Source organism: Martes martes (genome assembly GCF_963455335.1).
Source record: "Martes martes genome assembly, chromosome: 6".
Lineage (NCBI taxonomy): Eukaryota > Metazoa > Chordata > Mammalia > Carnivora > Mustelidae > Martes > Martes martes.
The window spans coordinates 42,691,038-42,709,687 of record NC_137893.1 but is presented as its reverse complement, the minus strand read 5'-3'; the positions used below and the strand labels follow the sequence as shown (position 1 = coordinate 42,709,687).

Sequence of the window (18,650 nt, the reverse complement as noted above, 5' to 3'; positions counted from 1 at the left end):
TAAAATATTTAAAATATTATGAGCAACAATGACTTACTATTTTCAGGATTAAATAAAACCTCTGAGGTAGGGTGGGAGAAAGAGGAAAATAGGAACTCTCAAATTTTAGAGTACTCAAATGTACTCTAAATTCTTAAAAATGTTCTCCTAATGACATAAGATCTCTGAGCAAGTATTTGTATTTTCTGTGGCATCAGTGTCTCTGTTGGCCAAGAGCTGAAGAAAGGCTCATTAAGCTTGTGGTAAAAAAAATACTTGCCATTTCCAAGTTTTGAAAAATAATACAATAAAAATTCCAGGCACAAAGGTGGCATGCTTTACTTATGAACAACCATAAAGAATTATTAATTTTAAAACTCTAGCTTATCAATAAAACTCAATGGAAAAAAAGAAAAAAAATCTTTTTGATTACTTTTCTAAATCAAAACGTAGACATTTATAGTGCAGTGCAGGCCTGGACTCAGGAGGAAATTATAAACCCTTAAAGGTCTTTAAGCATTACAATGTGATTTTTGTTAAATTTAACTACAAAGCCACAGGAGAAAAATCACTTATCGAAAAGGAAAATGATGGGGGCGCCTGGGTGGCTCAGTGGGTTTTAAGCCTCTGCTTTCGGCTCAGGTCATGATCTCCGGGTCCTGGGATCCAGCCCCGTGTCGGGCTCTCTGCTTGGCAAGGAGCCTGCTTACCCCCACCCGTCTCTGCCTGCCTCTCTGCCTATTTGTGATGTCTGTCAAATAAATAAATAAAATCTTTAAAAAAAAAAAAAAGGAAAATGATGAAGCATTCTCGGTAGCACTGGCTAGAGAAGCAAAGCATTATTTTGCTAAGTGCTCTTCCTCACACACAGGAATGAGAGCTTTAGTCGATTCCCCGTACGGCACCAACACAGCTAATGTTGTACTGGTGTTTCTTCTTGTGAGGCCCAGAAGCAGCAGAGATAACAACTAGGACGATGAAAAGGAAACACATCCCTGGAGACTAATTGGACAGAAAGACCTTTACTAATGAACTCCAAGAAAAACTGAGGACAGAGAATCAAAGTACCCAAGGACTAAATGAGGCAGAAAAGGAAGGAGTTCACACTGGGCAAAAGCCAGGAGGAGCCAAAAGACAGAAATGAAAAAAAGCACACAAAAATTCAGAGAAACATGTGTACCTTCCCAACCACAGCAGACCAAGAGGAAAAAGTATATACTCATGTTTTTCAATTCTAAATGAATTATAGTTATTGCCATGAAGGCAGCTACAGTTACATAGCAACTGATGAAAAAATTAAAGAAATTTGTGTTGAAGCTATTGTCTTACATGCTTATTCTAAGACAACTCGATATCTAGAGAAATACTGTCCCAAATCAACTAAAACAGAAATAAAAGACAAACACTTGGATATGAAAAGGAAAAGAACTCCCTTGTAAACTAAAAACATTTTCAATTGTTTCGGTTTCCTGTTTTAAGGAAGGTTTTTTAAAACCTCTGGGATTAAAAATTAATCTGCATAGTACTCTGAAAAAAATAAGTTAAAACATTTTCCACTATTCTTTCTTGCCAACTTACTTCAAAGAGATGCTGTAAAGGATTGGACTGAAGTTTTTCTTCATAGCCAAACAGCTGGAAGCCAGTTCCCAGAAGACCTACCACAATAATCCATAAATGAAAACATTATAAAATGGCACAGTAAAGAACAGACATGGCAGGGAAACAGGTACAGTTGTATCAAAAGATCAAGCTCTCATAATTATATGTCCTGAGAGTGCTGCAAACATACGCTATCATCTTCAGCTACCCCATAAACTCATGTAAGTTAAATTCAATGTACCAAACCACAAATTCACTATATTGAATAGATCACTGCAATTAACTTCACAGACACCAAAAGATTATGAACTCATAAAAGGTAGGGTCTAGGACTAACTTGTCTTTGTACTAACAGTGCCTAACACTTACCTAGCAGACATAATAAAACAGCTCTCCTAGGGAAGGGCATCATGATGCTAGAAACTGGATGTTTAAAATTTCTGAAAACAAATTGATGGGAAGTGATTTCAGAACTTTCTTATTAAACTTGTAGGTGTTAAAATAAAACAAAGGTAGAAATTGGCTTGGTGTTCTAATATTAGTTCTTAAACCAATGACAGAAGGAAAATAATAAAAGACACAAAAGATAAAACTCAAAACATACCTGATTACCTCTCCCATTCAACGTGGCCAATCAACAAAATTCTTTTTATCTGGCCATGTATTTGTCTCTTGTCAAATTTTTTTTTTTTTTTTTTTGGTCTCTGATGATAAGTTCAACATTCAGGGTTTGTGTTAATTTGAACCTTAATTTTTTTAAAAATAATGATTGAGGTAACAGACAATGAGCACTTATATTCTTAAGATATTCTTGCTAAAAGACGACCACAATTTCAGTTTGAAAGGATATATGCAGCCTAGGGTCAAGAGCAATAAAAGGTCGTTTAATTATTTTAAAAACCAATCTGTTTCTACAACTCTATCAGTTACTAAGCTTCAGATCTAAAGGAGCTATCGTCGGGGGCCTTGCTGATGAATATTTTTCTATAGAGGCTCAGCAGAAAGCGGGATGCTACTGAACATGAAGATATAAAATATTTTGGAGCTTTAGACAGAATAGAAGGATGAAACAAAAATGTACCAGCCCTATTCACTTTAAGCAGAAACAAATGTGATTATGATTCAGGGTCTTGGGAGCAGAATGTGGAAAGATGCCCAGAGTGTCTAAAAAATGGAAATAGGAAAAGTAAAGGCCAATCTCCATTTAACATTCAACCTAATATATTTTCAAAAACTAATTTTGTGCTTAGAAACTATCTGCCAACTTTCAATAGGAGATAGCTGAAACAGCCCAAATTAAAACTCTTCAACAATGATGGTTATAATGGAAATGGTGACAGATCATTAACCATAGCAGTCCTTTAGAGAAACACTACAATAATAAAATCCTGAAGCTAAAATTAAAGAATACTATAATCACCATATTTGCTAATGCCTGTGAAATGCATAAATCGGTTAAACTAATGTAAAGTGGATACCTTCTATTAAATCTGACTGTTGAACCTCAAGCCTAAACCTCTGACTACCAGCTGTTGTGAACTGCAGGTGGGTCTTTAAAATGCAGGGCATGTTTTCTGATTCCCCCACAATGAATACTAATGGCACTGATAACTGGTTTAAGTTCTACCCTTTTTGGAGTCTAAAGAGATTTTTATTAACTGAAATGAAAGAGAAGATCATGATATATCTGTCTTTTGGAAACTTTGATTTCATTTCACTAGATACAATAGAACATAACAGTATCAGTGAACTTTAGAACTGGCAGTGCAAGCCGCACTTTATAGAAGCTTTAAAATATTATCTAGCCTTTCTTTTGGATTAGTACTATAAAATACTTCCCACGACAGATTCATTCATCACTCTTAGTTCTTCTTATATGCCATGCACTATGGACACAAAAATAATGAAGACACAGTCCATGCCTTCAAGGAATATATCAGCTAGCAGGGGAGAGAAGCACACAAATTAAGAACAGACTACATACAAAAAGCATATCTGAGTATAGCTGGCTACTAGGAACGTGTGATGTGAGATGGAGGCAAGGGTCTATCTGTGTGACACTAGCGCTGGATCTTAAAACACACACAGTAGTTGCCAAAGGTTTTTAAAAGCTCGCATTTCACATGCTACTACAGGTACTTTACTACCTTAGCAACTTCATTTTATCTTGCCCTTCCTTGATTACTGGTGTATTATGAGCAAGGAATGGCTTCGAGTAAACTCACGACATTACAGATAATTTACAGCATTCAGCTGTTTGGGTCTTACTCCTTTCTGACCCCCTGCCACTGTACAATTTAAGAAGGAGCCAAAGTATTCCACTTTCTTTTTCCTCTATGCCACTGGCTCAGGGTCTAACAGATAACCCTCCATGTATGATGGCCCAGGGAAGCTGGACTTGTTCTAAAAATGGCAGGGCTGTAGTTGAGAAGGGTATATATAGCTAGACTTACTGCTTTCCTGGTACATTCACTTCTGCATTTGACAAATGTAAGCTACTTTTCTTTAATAAAACCACAAAAGCCTGTATTTTTCAGGTATTGCTCTGAACGTGTGAAGTTTCCTCCCTCAAACTTATTTGTGTAGTGAAAATTACTCTAACAAATAGAAAACAAGTTTTATGCAAAAAAGCCATGAAAAAAAAAAGGTAGGAGGCGCTACTTTATCCACTGGATTCTGTCTATATTCTGTTAGGATCAAGTAACATAATATTAAAAGAAATTAAACTTAACAGTGAAATGAAAGATCAAATCTCAGACTTACTTACCAAACTGCATGCCCCAATCTCCAAGGTAATTTATTCTGGTTACATGATGTCCTAAAGCTTCTTCGAGATTTGCTATAAAATTTCCTAGTAATCAACAAAATACAGTTTCTCATTCTTGTTATCCATTTTGGCATAAGAACCAGGTGCTTCTCTATTATCAAAGCATAACACAGAAAATTTTTTTTGACAAAATTTACCAACTCAATTTTTTTTACTAAAATATTCATTATGGTGTTTTCATCTACATTATGGAAAGGGAGTAGAGAATTACTTTGGGGGCAGTTAGTTATTCCAAAGAATCTCACAATTTTCACAAAAACAGTATTTTCAGCAACATCCATGGGAGTTGGGAATACAAGTTAGAATAACTACAATTTCAAGGACAGAAAAGAACAGAATCTCAGTAATTAACAAGAAATAATTTGGCTAAGCCTTAAAAAGCCTGAGCCATACTGTGTCTTTTCTCGATAGCTCACTCTTTCTTCTTTGAATCACTGAAGTCCATCTCTTCATGCCTGCTCTCTAAGAGTACCAGCGAGTTCAAGAACTTCATCTTCTTATACTGCTGACACTTGTTTGACATTCAGCATCCACTCCACTCTCCTAGTGTGCTCTCCCCTGCTGCAGAGGCTGGAAACCTAAAAATTCCATTTCTCAGAAGCTCCTGCAGTTAGGGTTTCAGGAGTCATTTATGTTTGGGCATTCAGATACACTGTGCATGAGACTTAGAAGGCAGAAATGAAGTGAAAGGGGAGCTACTTCTATTTTTTCCTGATAAGCATAGCTGTGGAGTCTGGAGGATTTTTTTTTTTTTTTTTTTTTTTTTTGGTGGCATCACTAATACAGAGCACAGTGTCCTATCATATGACTTTCATGGGAACTGAAAGGGTATGGGGCTGCCTCTTTTGCTAATATGAATTCTAGGAGGCCTGACAGGTCTAATGGCAGCTTCCTGTGACTGTGGTAGCATGGTTGCCACTGGAAGGGACTGCAGAAAAGGCAGAAGCTCCCTTCATGACCAAGCTCTATGGTACGATTTTGGGAGTCATTTAGGTGTACTTAATCCAAAACTTCTTCAGCACTTCCAACAACTTTGCAAACTATTCAATATCCTGTAATAAATCCTTGCCTGCTTTTCCAACAGTGGATTTAGTTTTCTGCAAATAATCCTTCACCAATATGCATATCTGACTTAAATTACAACAGCTACTTTTCCAGCTTCCCTACTTTTAGACTTTCCCAGTCTACATAGGTAGTTCCAACAGCAACCTTCTTCAGCTGCTACTCAAGACTATATTCCTATTTTTAATTAATTTTTAAATTAGCAACTTATTATCCTGCAAACCAACCAAATGACACAAACCTAGGCTTTTGGAATGATTTTGGAAAATTTACTTTTGGTATATGAGTTTCCACAGACCACAGTTAACAGTGTTTAACAAATAGGGCTGTTGTGAAATTAACTGAACTAATACATGAAAACTTCAGACATGGTAAATGAATTCTCAGTATTATCTCTTCCTGGTCCAAAATTTTCCTTAACAACTTTCAAACAACTTTACTATGCTCTGTCCATCATTTATTTTTGTCCTGAGTAGGTAGCTTTTCATATATAGTATGTTTTTTAGATTCTTTTAAAAATCAAGTCCTGGGGCACCTGGGTGGCTCAGTGGGTGAAGCCTCTGCCTTCACTCAGTCATGATCCCAGGGTCCTGGGATCAAGTCCCACATCAGTCTCTCTGCTCAGCAGGGGGCCTGCTTCCCCCTCCCCCTCTGCCTGCTTCTCTCCCTACTTGTGATCTCTCTCTCTGTCAAATAAATAAATAAAATCTTTTTAAAAAATCAAGTCCTGTCATTTTCTCTCTTAAAATGCCCCACAAGATCTTTCCAACAATGACACATAACTCCAGTTCATTAATGACCTATGCCACAAAGTAAGGGCTGCTTCAACTCTTAAAAGTATTCAAATGACAGGTTAAATGACTCTCCCTCAAGTATGTAATAGACAGATCTGCATACCAGAAGATACACTGGATGAGAAACTTGAAAGTCTCTTCCAATTCTAACTGCAGTTTCAAATTGGGCTACTGCATCACATCATGTTTTAAATAAATGAAAATCTTAGCATATACATCTAAACTGAAGCATTACAACTATGAAGTACAATAGCAATCTTTCTTAGAACAGTCTTATTTCAATTTCCACTCTTGAATGCTCCAGTTAGTACTCAAATGATTGAGACTGAGCTTCTTTTTTAATTGAGATATAATTAATATATAACACCGTTTCTTTTTTTAAAACAAAGTATATGAACAAAAAACCTAGGGGGATTATTATCATCCTCATATAACTATTTTCATTTTGCATCTTTCAGATCTTCTTCATATGCATACATATTTTTAAAAAGTTAAAATTATTAACAAACCTAACAGTTAAAATCAGTTTGAGTTAACCTTTTGGTTTTGAAACAATTTTTTTTTTTACTTCTAAACCAATTTTTCCCATTTTATGTAATATTTAATTAGCATCAAGCTCATATAAATTTGAACTTTGTTTTTTGTCTTATTGTTATTTACGCATTAAACCATTAGAATGCATTATAAAATACTGCCCCAAAGTCATGTTTAGTATGAAACTAATGACACTTACCTATGATAGTAGAACGCAAATGTCCAACATGAAATTTTTTGGCAACGTTGGGTGAACTGCAAATAATTCCAAAAGTTATATTTCTGTTCTAAGAACAAGAGTTCTAAAATCAACTAGGTCATGCCTCCACAGTTTAACACAACTGGGGATTAAGGCCTTAGGTAATTTAGGGCAAAGATAAGTGCAAAATTAGAAATTTAGAGCAATGATAAATTAGAACTCAGAAAGAATCATCCTTAGTGAAATTGATCCTGTCACTCATGAGGTAGTACCATACACAGAGAATGGCACACTTAGGAAGCAGATACATTTAAGGATTGATAAAAAGGATAAAGAAATTCAGAGATACTGTTCTGACACAAAAACAATGCAGATTATTAGGAATTAAACTTTGTGTACCAGATGTAAACCCTTTATCTTCTTTTTTTTTTTTAAGATTTTATTCATTAATTTGACAGACAGAGGTCACAAGTAGGCAGAGAGACAGGCACAGAGAGAGAGGGGGTAGGAAGCAGGCTCCCTGCTGAGCAGAGAGCCTGATGTGGGGCTCGATCCCAGGACCCTGAGATCATGACCTGAGCCGAAGGCAGAGGCTTAACCCACTGAGCCACCCAGGTGCCCCAAACCCTTTATCTTCTAAAAAATTACTGACCCCAAAGAAATTTTGTTTACATGGGTATTATCTATCAAAAGTTGTAATTGATAATTTGACAACAGCAAATGTTTCTTGAGCACTCACTACCTGACAGGCACAGTTTCATGCACTTTACATACATTAACTCATTTAATACTCATAAGAGTTGCAAGCTAAGGTGCCCTCATCTCTTACGTTACAGATGAGGGAACTAAAGCAACATGGAAAAAGGATAATGAAGCAAATGTGGCAATATCTTGACAACTCCTGAATCTGGGTGAAAAGGATATGGGACTTAATTATACTGTTGTGTTCTGTGTATGTCTGAAAATTTCACGCAGGTTTCTCAATATTAGAAAATAATAAGTTAACTTGAACACAGCTGGATAAAAGTGGTAAATGAGAACTTAATTTTGATCTGTTTCCTAAGACTTATATAAAGGATATTATAATTAAAATACTTGATGCTATATTAATATGTGCACAATTGTGAAATTATGACACTACAAGAATGCTCATTTAATCATTATTGAGAAAGAAAGCAAATGTCCTTCTATAGGTTAAAAAATAAGGAATCTTCCACTTCCTACCAAGACAGAATAACAAGGATGGGATTTACCCTTCTGCCTTAAACAACCATAAAACCAGAAAAATACATGAAACACTAGTTTTATAAACTGGATGGTGAAGGACTGTGATCCCTGACAGAATGAGAACAGACAAGTTTACCCCTAGCAAATTAAATAGCAAATCTGTGAGCTAAAGCAGAGAAATCGACAGCATGGAATGTATTAGAAAAGAAGAAAGGTTTCACATCAGTAAGTAACCTAAGGTTCTCCTTTAAGAAACTAGAAAAGGAGGACCAAAGTAAGCAGAATAAAGTAGATTTTATTTTTTAATTTAAATTATTCATGGTAACATGTTTTTATTTAAATTCAATCAGCCAACATATAGTACATCATTAGTCTCAGATGTAGTGTTCAACAATTTATCAGCTGTGTGTAACACCCAGTGCTCATTACTTCACATACTCTCTTTAATGCCCATCACCCAATTACCCCATCCTCTCCATCTACCTCCCCTCCAGCAACCCTCAGTTTGTTCCCTAGTTAAGAGTCCCTTACGGTTTTTCTCTCTCTGATAACTTCCTGTTCAGTTTTCCCCTCTCTTCCCCTATGATCCTCTGTGCTGTTTCCTACAAAGTTGTTTTTTCAAAAATGACAATAAAATAAAATACTATGAAATAAAAATAATAAGCCAGTTGAGAGATACTGGGGAGAGAGAGAGATGCCTGGCCAGCCCTCAGGTAAGCTGCCAGACAAGTAAATGAGTCACCTGGATTTCTAGCCCAGTATAGTCTCTACATGACCAGAACTACACATGACAACATGCAAGTCAAAGAACCACTGCGCTAAGCCATCCATGATTTCATGATCTACAGGGTCATGAACATTAAAATGGTTGTCTCGAGACACTAGTCATGAGTTGATACACTTTTCCTTAAAGAATCAGACAGTAAATATTTTAGGCTTGTGGGCCACCTGATCTCTATCTCAACTATTCATTCAATTCTACTCAACTGCCACTGTAGTATGAAAGCAGCCACTGCAGTCAACATGTAAATGAAAGTGCAAGCCTAAGTTCCAATAAAACTTTATTTACAAAAACATATGGCAGGTTGGATTTTGCCCATGGGCTGAAATTTGCCAATTCCTGTATTAAATGTTAGAGTAGCTTGTTAACACAACTTTCTTTGAGGGAAAAGAGCAGGCAACTTTCTTTGAGGGATGGCCTTCATGCAATTCCTCTCTGGTGTGAAGATGACCTCATTAAGTCCCTCTCCTCTCTGTGATACAACTAATGTTTAAACTCAACTTAAAATATGATTGGGGTGTAATGGTAGTGGAAGATTTATCCATAATATCTGTTTACTCCATAGGAGCATGAGTTTACTCACCATCAGTCCTTACCATAGACAAGTTTACTGAATCTCAGAGAGTCTGTCTTTTTTGAGAGTGGCAGAGACAGTACAAGTGTGGAATATATAAAACCTTCTCTTGCCTCTGGTTATCTGGGTGCTGACCATAACTAAGTTTGTTACCACAATAAGTCATAATAAAGAATTAGGAAATCTGAAAAAATTCCCTCATCATTTTTTTTTTTAAAATTCTCCACAGGAATATATAGTTAAGAAAATAAAAGGGTACAGCAAGTTCTAACTTTCCAAGTGGGAAAACAATTCATCAAGACTCATTCACTTTTAGGAAGGCAAATACAATTACAATACAGTATCTCTGATCCTTTCCATGAACTGTCAACTGATCAGCTATACTCTGAAAGTGCTCCCTTTCTGTTTTGGTTACCTAAAAACAGCTCAAAGATTAGATAGATATACTGACAGTGCAACAGGAAGTAATGAGGATTATTTAGAGGCATATTAAAACTTAAAGCTAGTTTTCTGTAATTTTAAAAAATATACATTACAAATACTACAAGGCTTTGTTCTCTGGTAATCACATTACTTTAAAATTCTTAATATGGTAGTAACCATTACCTTGGCTTTAAGAGGCTACATAGATGGAATAACTATTTCTTCTAAAAAAAAAAGTTAACTATTAACTACTTAATTAATAAAACCCATAATCACCAGACTTTTTTTATTGGAGTCTAAAATTTTTATTCATGGTACAGTGATCAGTTCACTGTAATATTAAGAAAATAATATAATCTCACTGGTTTTCTGTTTTTCCATGTGTTATGTCCTGAGGCCCCAGATGATAATGGTAAAACACTTACCTGCCCAGCTATCTTGATTAACCAACACGTAAGATGAGTAGGCACTCACCTGAATTCAACCACGATCTTCTTCTGGGGAAGACCAGAGAAAAGCTCGCTTTTTAATCCATATTTTGAGCCATCATTGATTACCTGTTGTAGTACTGTCTGAAAAGTAAAACGCATGGAATTTACTAACAGGAAAAAAATTGCAATTTTCTTAATTACTTCATTTACTCATTCTAATTTACAGAACTCAGAATTTCACAGCATTGTCAGCACCACCACGTTCCATTGCTAATGCTAGTCAAAAGAGTAATAACCAGAACTAACATCTATGGGGGCTCTGTGCTCTTTTCATACATCACATATATTCATTCTTACAGGAATGAATGATATAGATATTATACAGATAAAGAAACTAAAGTTCAGGAAGGTTAAATAACTGTTGAAAGTCCCACAGCAAATAGTAACACCAAAACCAGAAGGAGCATCTAATACTTATTGAATGCATACTATATGCTGGGCACTGTTCTGAGCATTTCCTATGTATTAACTCATTTATTCCTCACAACAACCCTAGGAGATAAGTATTATTTTTTACGAATGAGGAAAGAGAAGCACAGAGAAGTTAAATAACTTTCTCACCATCATACCTTATTAGGCTACATGGCAAAACCTTTTTCACGCCATAGCTAATGTGTTAACTACTGCATGCCACTGCTACTTCTGTATTACTAAGGATCACAAGAAATGGTAGAAAACAAATAAAAAATTGTAATTCAAATGCCTACTGGCTACATAAACAAAAAACAAGGAAAACTAACAGAAACAACCGAAACATATTCCAGGTTCATTTCTAGAAATGTACATGGATTATATGGTTCACAAAATTCATACTTCGTTTTTTGCTAATGGTGTGATGCGTTTATTTATAAATCTATTTATTTTTTAGTTTAGGGGTTTGAATTTACCATAATGGGCTATTTACTCTTACATTGGTTTTGCTTCACAAACTGGATTCTGAGTCCTAAATATGTAGTTTACAATGTGAAGAATTTTACTATCTTAAGAGTTTATTAAGATGCTCACTTAATGGAAAAGGCAGACAAAGCAGCAGGAGGTAGCAAAGCAATACGTTTAAGAAGCATACAAAGTGCTAGGTTAAAGTCCAGATACTTTTATGTTATCTTTAAGCCTCACAATCTTAAAAATGGACATTTCCCATTTAATAGATGCAAAAACTAAGGTTCAGAAACAGTATGTAGTTGTACAAGGACAGAAGAAGTAATATTCCTTTCACTCACACTATATAGTAGGACACAGAGAGAAAGGATTAATATATAGAGACATTAAAGAGAACTGTGCCTGTCATACTTCAGGGGCCCGTTAAATGTTAATTATTTACTCCAAGACAACAGCTGACAAGGCTGCAAGTAGGGAGGTAAATATTAGTGAGGAGGAATTCAGAGTCAGATTATTCTAAAGTTAACATTCTACCCATCCATATTACTTTCCATCCCTTTATATGTAATGGATGGTAGACTCCACAAAAGGCAGTCACAGAAGTTAAGCTCTCCCTGAACAAATGACCCTTAGTTCATTGATATTTCTCTAGCACAAACAAAAAAAGCAACTTTAATGAAGGTTTATCTTACATGCCCCACTTCTAAACCTTCCATTGACAATCTGATCCCTCTGCTACCTAGAGCTTCCTTTTCTACTATTCACTCTAAGGGCTCTCAAAATCAGAATTAGAAATGCCACATCTGGGGCCCCTAGGTGGCTCTTTCAGTTAAGTGTCTGCCTTCGGGTCAGCTCATGATCTCAGGGTTTTGGGATAGAGCCTCACATCGGGCTCGTGCTAGGCGGGGAGCCTGCTTTTCCCTCTCCTCTCCCTTTGCCCCTCCTCCCTCATTGTGCTTTTTCTCTCTCTTAAATGAACAAATAAAATCTTAAAAAAAAAAAAAAGAAAGCCACACCTAACTGAATGCTTAAATTGTTTAATGCAGTACTACTTTTATGAGTACATTTTTTGTAAAATAAAAAAAAAATTAAACGAATAAGGCAAAAGTCTAGAGTCCCTTTTGATCATCCACCCTAACCCGCCCTCCCCAGGGTGACTACTTTTCAAACATCAGCTTAGCTGATGACTACTCTTCTCCTTGCAACCACCGACTCTCCTTGGTTTTAAGGGTATTATGCTCTACTGACTTCTACTTCTCAGTTTCCTTTGCAGGCTCCTCTTCCACTGCCTGCCGCCCCACTCCCTACCCTGTGCTTCCTTCTTGCTTCTAGCTCCTTGCTTCATACACCCCCTAGGTATAAAGTCCTAAGACTTCAACTACTACTTACCTAATAAAATCTTTCCTGTGCCATAGACTGGTATGTCCAACTCCAAGATCTGAAATGCCTGAGATGTGCAATGGAATATACTCCTTTTCCTTCTGCATTCTCCATCTATATGAACTTTACCTCCTCACCCAGCTAACCAAGTCAAAGACCCGGGAGTACCTAAGATTTACCCTTTTCCCTCAACCTTCATAATCAACCACCTATTAATCACCAAATCCTGCACATGCCACTGCCTATCGTTATAGTTATCCCCTCTGTCCTGGTTTAGACCCTCATCATCCGTCAGCTATACCACTACAAAAACCACAACAAAACAATAATACATAACTATCTCCTTATATAACATGTAAATTTAATTAGATCTATGTTCTACTTAAACCCTTCAATGACTCCAAGACATCTGAAAGATTTTATTGATTTCTGTTTTTTTACTTTACATGCATTTCACCTTTGTTTCATAATTTTAAGAAAACTGGTTTGTTAAATGGCACATTATAACATCCATAAAAACCATAAGGCAGAAGTGTTAGGGTCTTATTTTTTTGGTAATAAATATATAATATTAAAATGAGGTGAATTTTATTATTATTAGTGTAATACTAAAAAATTATCAAACATACCACCTGTGGTACACATAACACACCATGGAAAATGATGACAGAGGAAAAAGCTGAAATTCTAGCGCAGGGCATATAAGGCCCTTCACACTGTATAATTTCACACCCTCCCCCTGCCATCCTATGTATGAACCATACTCTATCACCACTGATTTCCAGACAATGCCATGTTCTTGACCTTCTGTACTCTGGACCTTCTCTGCCTGGAATGCCTGCATTTATATCTCCCAGATATAGTCGTCTTTTTTTTTTTTTTTTTAAAGATTCAAAAAAATTTTTTTTTGTTTTTAAGTAATGTCTATACCCGGGTGTCTGGGTGGCTCAGTCAGTTGACTGTCTGCCTTCAGCTCAGGTCATGATCCCGGGGTCCTGGGATCGCACCCCACGTCAGGCTCCCTGCTCAGTGGGGAGTCTGTTTCTCCCTCTCCCTCTCCTACTGTTTCTCTATCAAATAATAAATAAAATCTTAATTAAAAAAAAAAAAAGGACTGTCTACACCCAACATGGGGCTTGAATCCACAACCCCGATATTAAGAGTGGCATACACTTTTGCCCAGTTGAAGATTACCTCTTCACTCCTCAAGTTAGACTTATGTGTACCTTTCTTTACATTGGATTGCAGCTTACACATGCCTCCACTGTATCATTCACCACGTTATCATATCCACAACACATTACACTGATATTTTTTATGCTTTTCTTTTAGATCATAAGCTCCTTGGGGGCAGAACACATGCCACTTTATCTTTAGATTTCAGTAATATAGACCCTGGCAAATAATAAGCAGAAAGTTTATTAAATTAGTGGCAAAAGTTTTAAACTATAGAATGTCAGTGAGCTAGTAAAGTTCCTTGATATTCCAATAGATGAATAAGCTAGAGGTCCATCTACTCATCATTAAGTACATTAAAATGTAAGATGCTCTTATGAGAACTTCTACGGAAGCTACTACTACCTACTTGTTCTTTGGTAAATACTTGAAAAGAGTTTAATCATTCATTCCTTCCATGTGCTCAGCCACTTGGCACTACATGTGACTTGAATGCATCTATTGCCTTCTGGCTTAAGCTCAGTTAGCAAAATAATGAGCAGAATCAGAGCCATTTAAATTAGTATCTCTTTTTCTCTCTTTTTTCCTTAAGTTTTAATAGAGCATGCAAAGTTGAATTTGGCAAATGAAAAAATAAAGGTATACATGTAAAATAAAAATGATGTTATCCATTGTGTACTTTTAAGGCACAACTAAAAAAAGAGGATTTTGTTTGCCTTTTTCCTTTTTAGTTAAACTCATATTTTCTTTTTTTTTCTCCCCTTAAATGAATTATTATTTTAAATTACTCTTGAAAGTCATCTGTAAGCTACTGACAGGGGGAAGCTTGATACCAAAGTGACAGCTCTTCATGATGTATGAATTGGTCATACCACCTTATGGTTTTGAAAAATTCATTATCTAGTTCCAATGATTTGGCAGTTCCTACTGTCTTTAATTTCACATTCTAGTCTCCTATGTTTGAGGATGATTTACATGAAGACATTATACTGCCGCAGTTAGTGATCCAAACTTAAGCTAACATTTAATCATTTCCTGGGGCTGCCAGTGTTAATTCAATTGCAATGCGTGAACAGATAGGTTTTATGCAAGGCTAAGTTTGTACATGTGTAAGCAATGACAAATTCATAATTCCCTGCTTGAAAAGTAAGTTTCGGACACAGGTCACTGGCTACATGTCAATCTTGATGACTTTAATATGTAAAAATATGTATTAATAACAGTCTCAAAGGGTTGAATTTTTTTCTTGATGAGATCTGAAAAATTCATTATACATGCAAATGACCATTCTTTAAAACCTGAAAATAATGGAGCCAGATGTAGAAGAATTTAGGTTTTGAGCAAACAAGGCTTATCATTAAAAAACTATAACTTTTAGCCAGGCACATTCAATATTGCTTTTTCTGACTATGGTTGTTCATTAGTTTAGGATGTACCTTTACTGTGACACTGAGCAGGGCTACTGTGAGCAATCTGCTTGTTCCTTTAATAAAAATCACACTAAGATCCAGGAATTCAAGGCTACAATGAGGGAGGATTTCCAGGTGATAAAGAGTAGCCGGACCTCAAAGCCCTAGATCTGGTCCCTGTGCTCAACTGAGGAGGATTTGGGAATACTTTTAATAAGCAAGCTAGTGTGCATTCTTAAATCAGAGAAAATCTTATAGCTTGTTCACTGTAATAATAAAGCATCAAAATTCGTGGTCACTGACATTTTAGAAGAAGTAAACACATGCCTTGCTTGATATATAAAACACATCTCTTTCAGTCAAGCTGGCTGTAAAGGCAACTTCATTTAATAGTACATTTTCCCATCCCAGGGAAAATAAAAGAGGTAAAATACTGCTGCCTATGAATTAGACTGGAGTTTGGTGGGCACTGTGGTGAGCTGCATTTCTGCTTCTATAAAAATCAAGACTGTTGGGACGCCTGGGTGGCTCAGTGGGTTAAGCCTCTGCCTTCAGCTCGGGTCATGATACTGGGGTCCTGGAATCGAGCCCTGCGTCGGGCTCTCTGCTCAGTGGGGAGCCTGCTTCCCCCTCTCTCTGTCTGCCTCTCTGCCTACTTGTGATCTCTCTCTATCAAATAAATAAATAAAATCTTTGAAAAAAAAAAATCGAGACTGTTGGGGCATGTGGGTGGCTCAGTTGGTTAAGTGCCTGATTTTGGCTCAGGTCATGATCTCAGAGTCTTGGGGTCCTCCTCCCACTCATGCCCTCTAACAAATAAATAAATATTTATCTCTAATAAATAAATATTTATCTATTTACCATTTATTTGAGAGAGAGAGTGTTCAAGTGCATGGGAGCACAGGAAGGGGGAGGGGCAGAGGGAAAGGGAAAAGCAGGCTCTCCACTGAGTAGGGAGCCCAACATGGGGCTTGATCCCTGGGCCCTGGGATCGCGACCTGAGCCGAAAGCAGATGCTTAACTGACTGAGCCACCCAGGTGCCCCAATAAATAAAATCTTAAAAAAATATACTTGGGATCATAATCGGAAGAAAGAGTACTAATTTAGAAATGGTAAATTAGACTCAATGGTTTACTAAATTGACATGAAATGTTACCAACCAAGAGCCTAACAGACTGCAGACACTTTTCAACAAGCTCAAAACAAATTTCCTCTTTGTCCTTGTGACTGATTTTGGTTAATTATCTCTCCTTGAAGTACGAAGGATAAAAAGATAAAAGAAAAAAATTCAAGGATCTAGAGGCAAGCATGTTAACACTAACTCTCCCTCGGAAGACTGATAGGGCAGATGGGCAAATGCCTATAATCTGTATAATCTTGGTGAGAAATTATATTAGAAATTTTGGTTTTATAGTAATTCTCAATTCAAGACTGCAGCATTACTAAGCCTGACCAACTCAAAACCAGTATTTCTTAAAAAAAACAAAACAAAACAAAAAAACAAAACCTAAATAACAGCCTAAAGCATGCTTTATGATAAATTTTCAATTGCAACTGAGATGAAACTCTCAACGAAAGATATCATACCACTGCCTACCCAGGATTACCTGTCCTCCAGTCTTACACGAGACCCAGTTCCTTTATGTCATTTCCCCAACTCTTCCAGGCCATCCTGAGTTTTCTGATCTTTCTTATGCTTATTGTATCAATCCAACTTTTGTTTTAATACTTGTTTTATTAAAAGAATAAGCTATCTTATAGTTTCATCCGTATAAATCTCATGCTACCAACAGATTACAGGCTACCAGAGAGCCAAAACCAGCAGTACTTTTTGGGCATTCAATATAGAATAATATTTAATTCATTCAATAATAGTTACCTTACACCTACTGCATGCCGGGCACTGTGCTAGGAACTGGGGTTCCAACAGAGAGAAAAACAGATGCTATCAGCCCTAACGGAAATTAGTTTAAAGGGCAAGAGGCATTAATCAAATAAAAAGATGTGTAATAGTAACTATGATAAATTCTGCAAAGGAGAGATACCCACTGATGGTAGAGCACATAAACGAAGGGGACAGAAAGGTACAGCCCAGGAAATACCAAGAACTAAAGGGTAAGCAGGAGTTAACTTGGGTTGGCACTCCAGAAGGGGAATCAGAATGTGTAAGGTTTTGAGGCAAGAGGATGTGACATTTAAGAACTGGGGGAAAATCACTATAGCTAAATCAGACTGAGTAAAGGTACATAGCTAGAACATAATCCATTCTTACCTTTGTTAACAGTTCTCTGTTAATTTTGAAATTTACAGTCCCTCGACCAGTGCTGATTTCACTCACCACTGTATCACATTTTAGCTGAAAAGATAAAAAAAAAAAAATCAAGTAAAATTAAATATGTTATAAAAAAAGTGTAATGATATTTGTAGTTTTAATACTATCACTTTGGAGTCCAAACACAGCAGGTGCATCATATCTCTGTCATTATATCCAGATCTGGGCCTTAGCCAATCTGTTCAATTCTATCACTTAAGAAGTTTCCTCCTTTTCTAGCCTAGAACACTACTCTATATTCAGAATCTCTTCTTCTTTCCCATTCTCTCACTTCAAATTCTCCACCTAACATGGAAGGAAGCCAGTATCACTTCACCCCCCAACCTGATGTGCCCTGACACGCAGTGAACTCTTTTTATCTCACCCACCTTGCACAAGAGCCACAGGACATTTCATTCTGTCAGGCCCTATGCCGCCAGCACTTGTACCCATGCAAAAAATAGGAATCATTTAAATACTTGGTCTTCATTGAATATACCTTAAAATTTTAACCAACTAGATTTCTAAGCACCTGATATATCCATGAAACTTGAAGAGATACCTGTTTTCACTGAAGAATCACTAGTCTTTATATTTGAGATTCACAGGATATGGGGGAAAGAACTAAATACCATAATCAGAAAAATTCTACTCCTGGTGTACTTCCTGATAAAAATCTAGGTTGATTTTCTGATCAAATAAATATTTACTCAGCTACCAAAGCTCTTTGATTATACTCATTCTTTACATATCTTTTTCTGTGATAATGACTTTCATTGTTCCAATCCTTCAATGTGCCCAGAAGCCTCTGTGACACATGTAATAACCGTATTTTAAAAACCCTGTTTTTTATGGTATTACATTAATAATTTAGATTTGGTCATTTTCTACAATCCTTTCAAGTCCCCTTTTAGATACCAAACCCAACAGAGAAATTAGAAATGAATGAGTTTATTAAATTATCTAGCCACTTCTTCTCTGCAATCATGATTCTATTTACACCT

At 36.4% G+C, this 18,650-nt stretch overlaps 1 protein-coding gene across 8 annotated transcripts in view; it reads right to left on the bottom strand.

Moving 5' to 3' along the window:
- Window positions 1–18,650, bottom strand: part of RARS2 (arginyl-tRNA synthetase 2, mitochondrial) — a 59,921-nt gene that overhangs the window by 22,188 nt on the left and 19,083 nt on the right. For 4 of the 8 annotated variants that reach the window (XM_080805768.1, XM_080805769.1, XM_080805775.1 and 1 more), the window contains 6 exons: window positions 17,608–17,691; window positions 10,474–10,571; window positions 6,995–7,050; window positions 4,342–4,429; window positions 1,948–2,018; window positions 1,558–1,634 (listed from right to left, as the gene is read on the bottom strand). In XM_080805768.1, the coding sequence (XP_080661894.1) occupies window positions 1,558–1,634; window positions 1,948–2,018; window positions 4,342–4,429; window positions 6,995–7,050; window positions 10,474–10,571; window positions 17,608–17,691 (474 nt within the window). The remainder of the gene's footprint in view (window positions 1–1,557; window positions 1,635–1,947; window positions 2,019–4,341; window positions 4,430–6,994; window positions 7,051–10,473; window positions 10,572–17,607; window positions 17,692–18,650) is intronic. The other 4 variants (XM_080805772.1, XM_080805773.1, XM_080805774.1 and 1 more) reach the window with 1 other exon arrangement.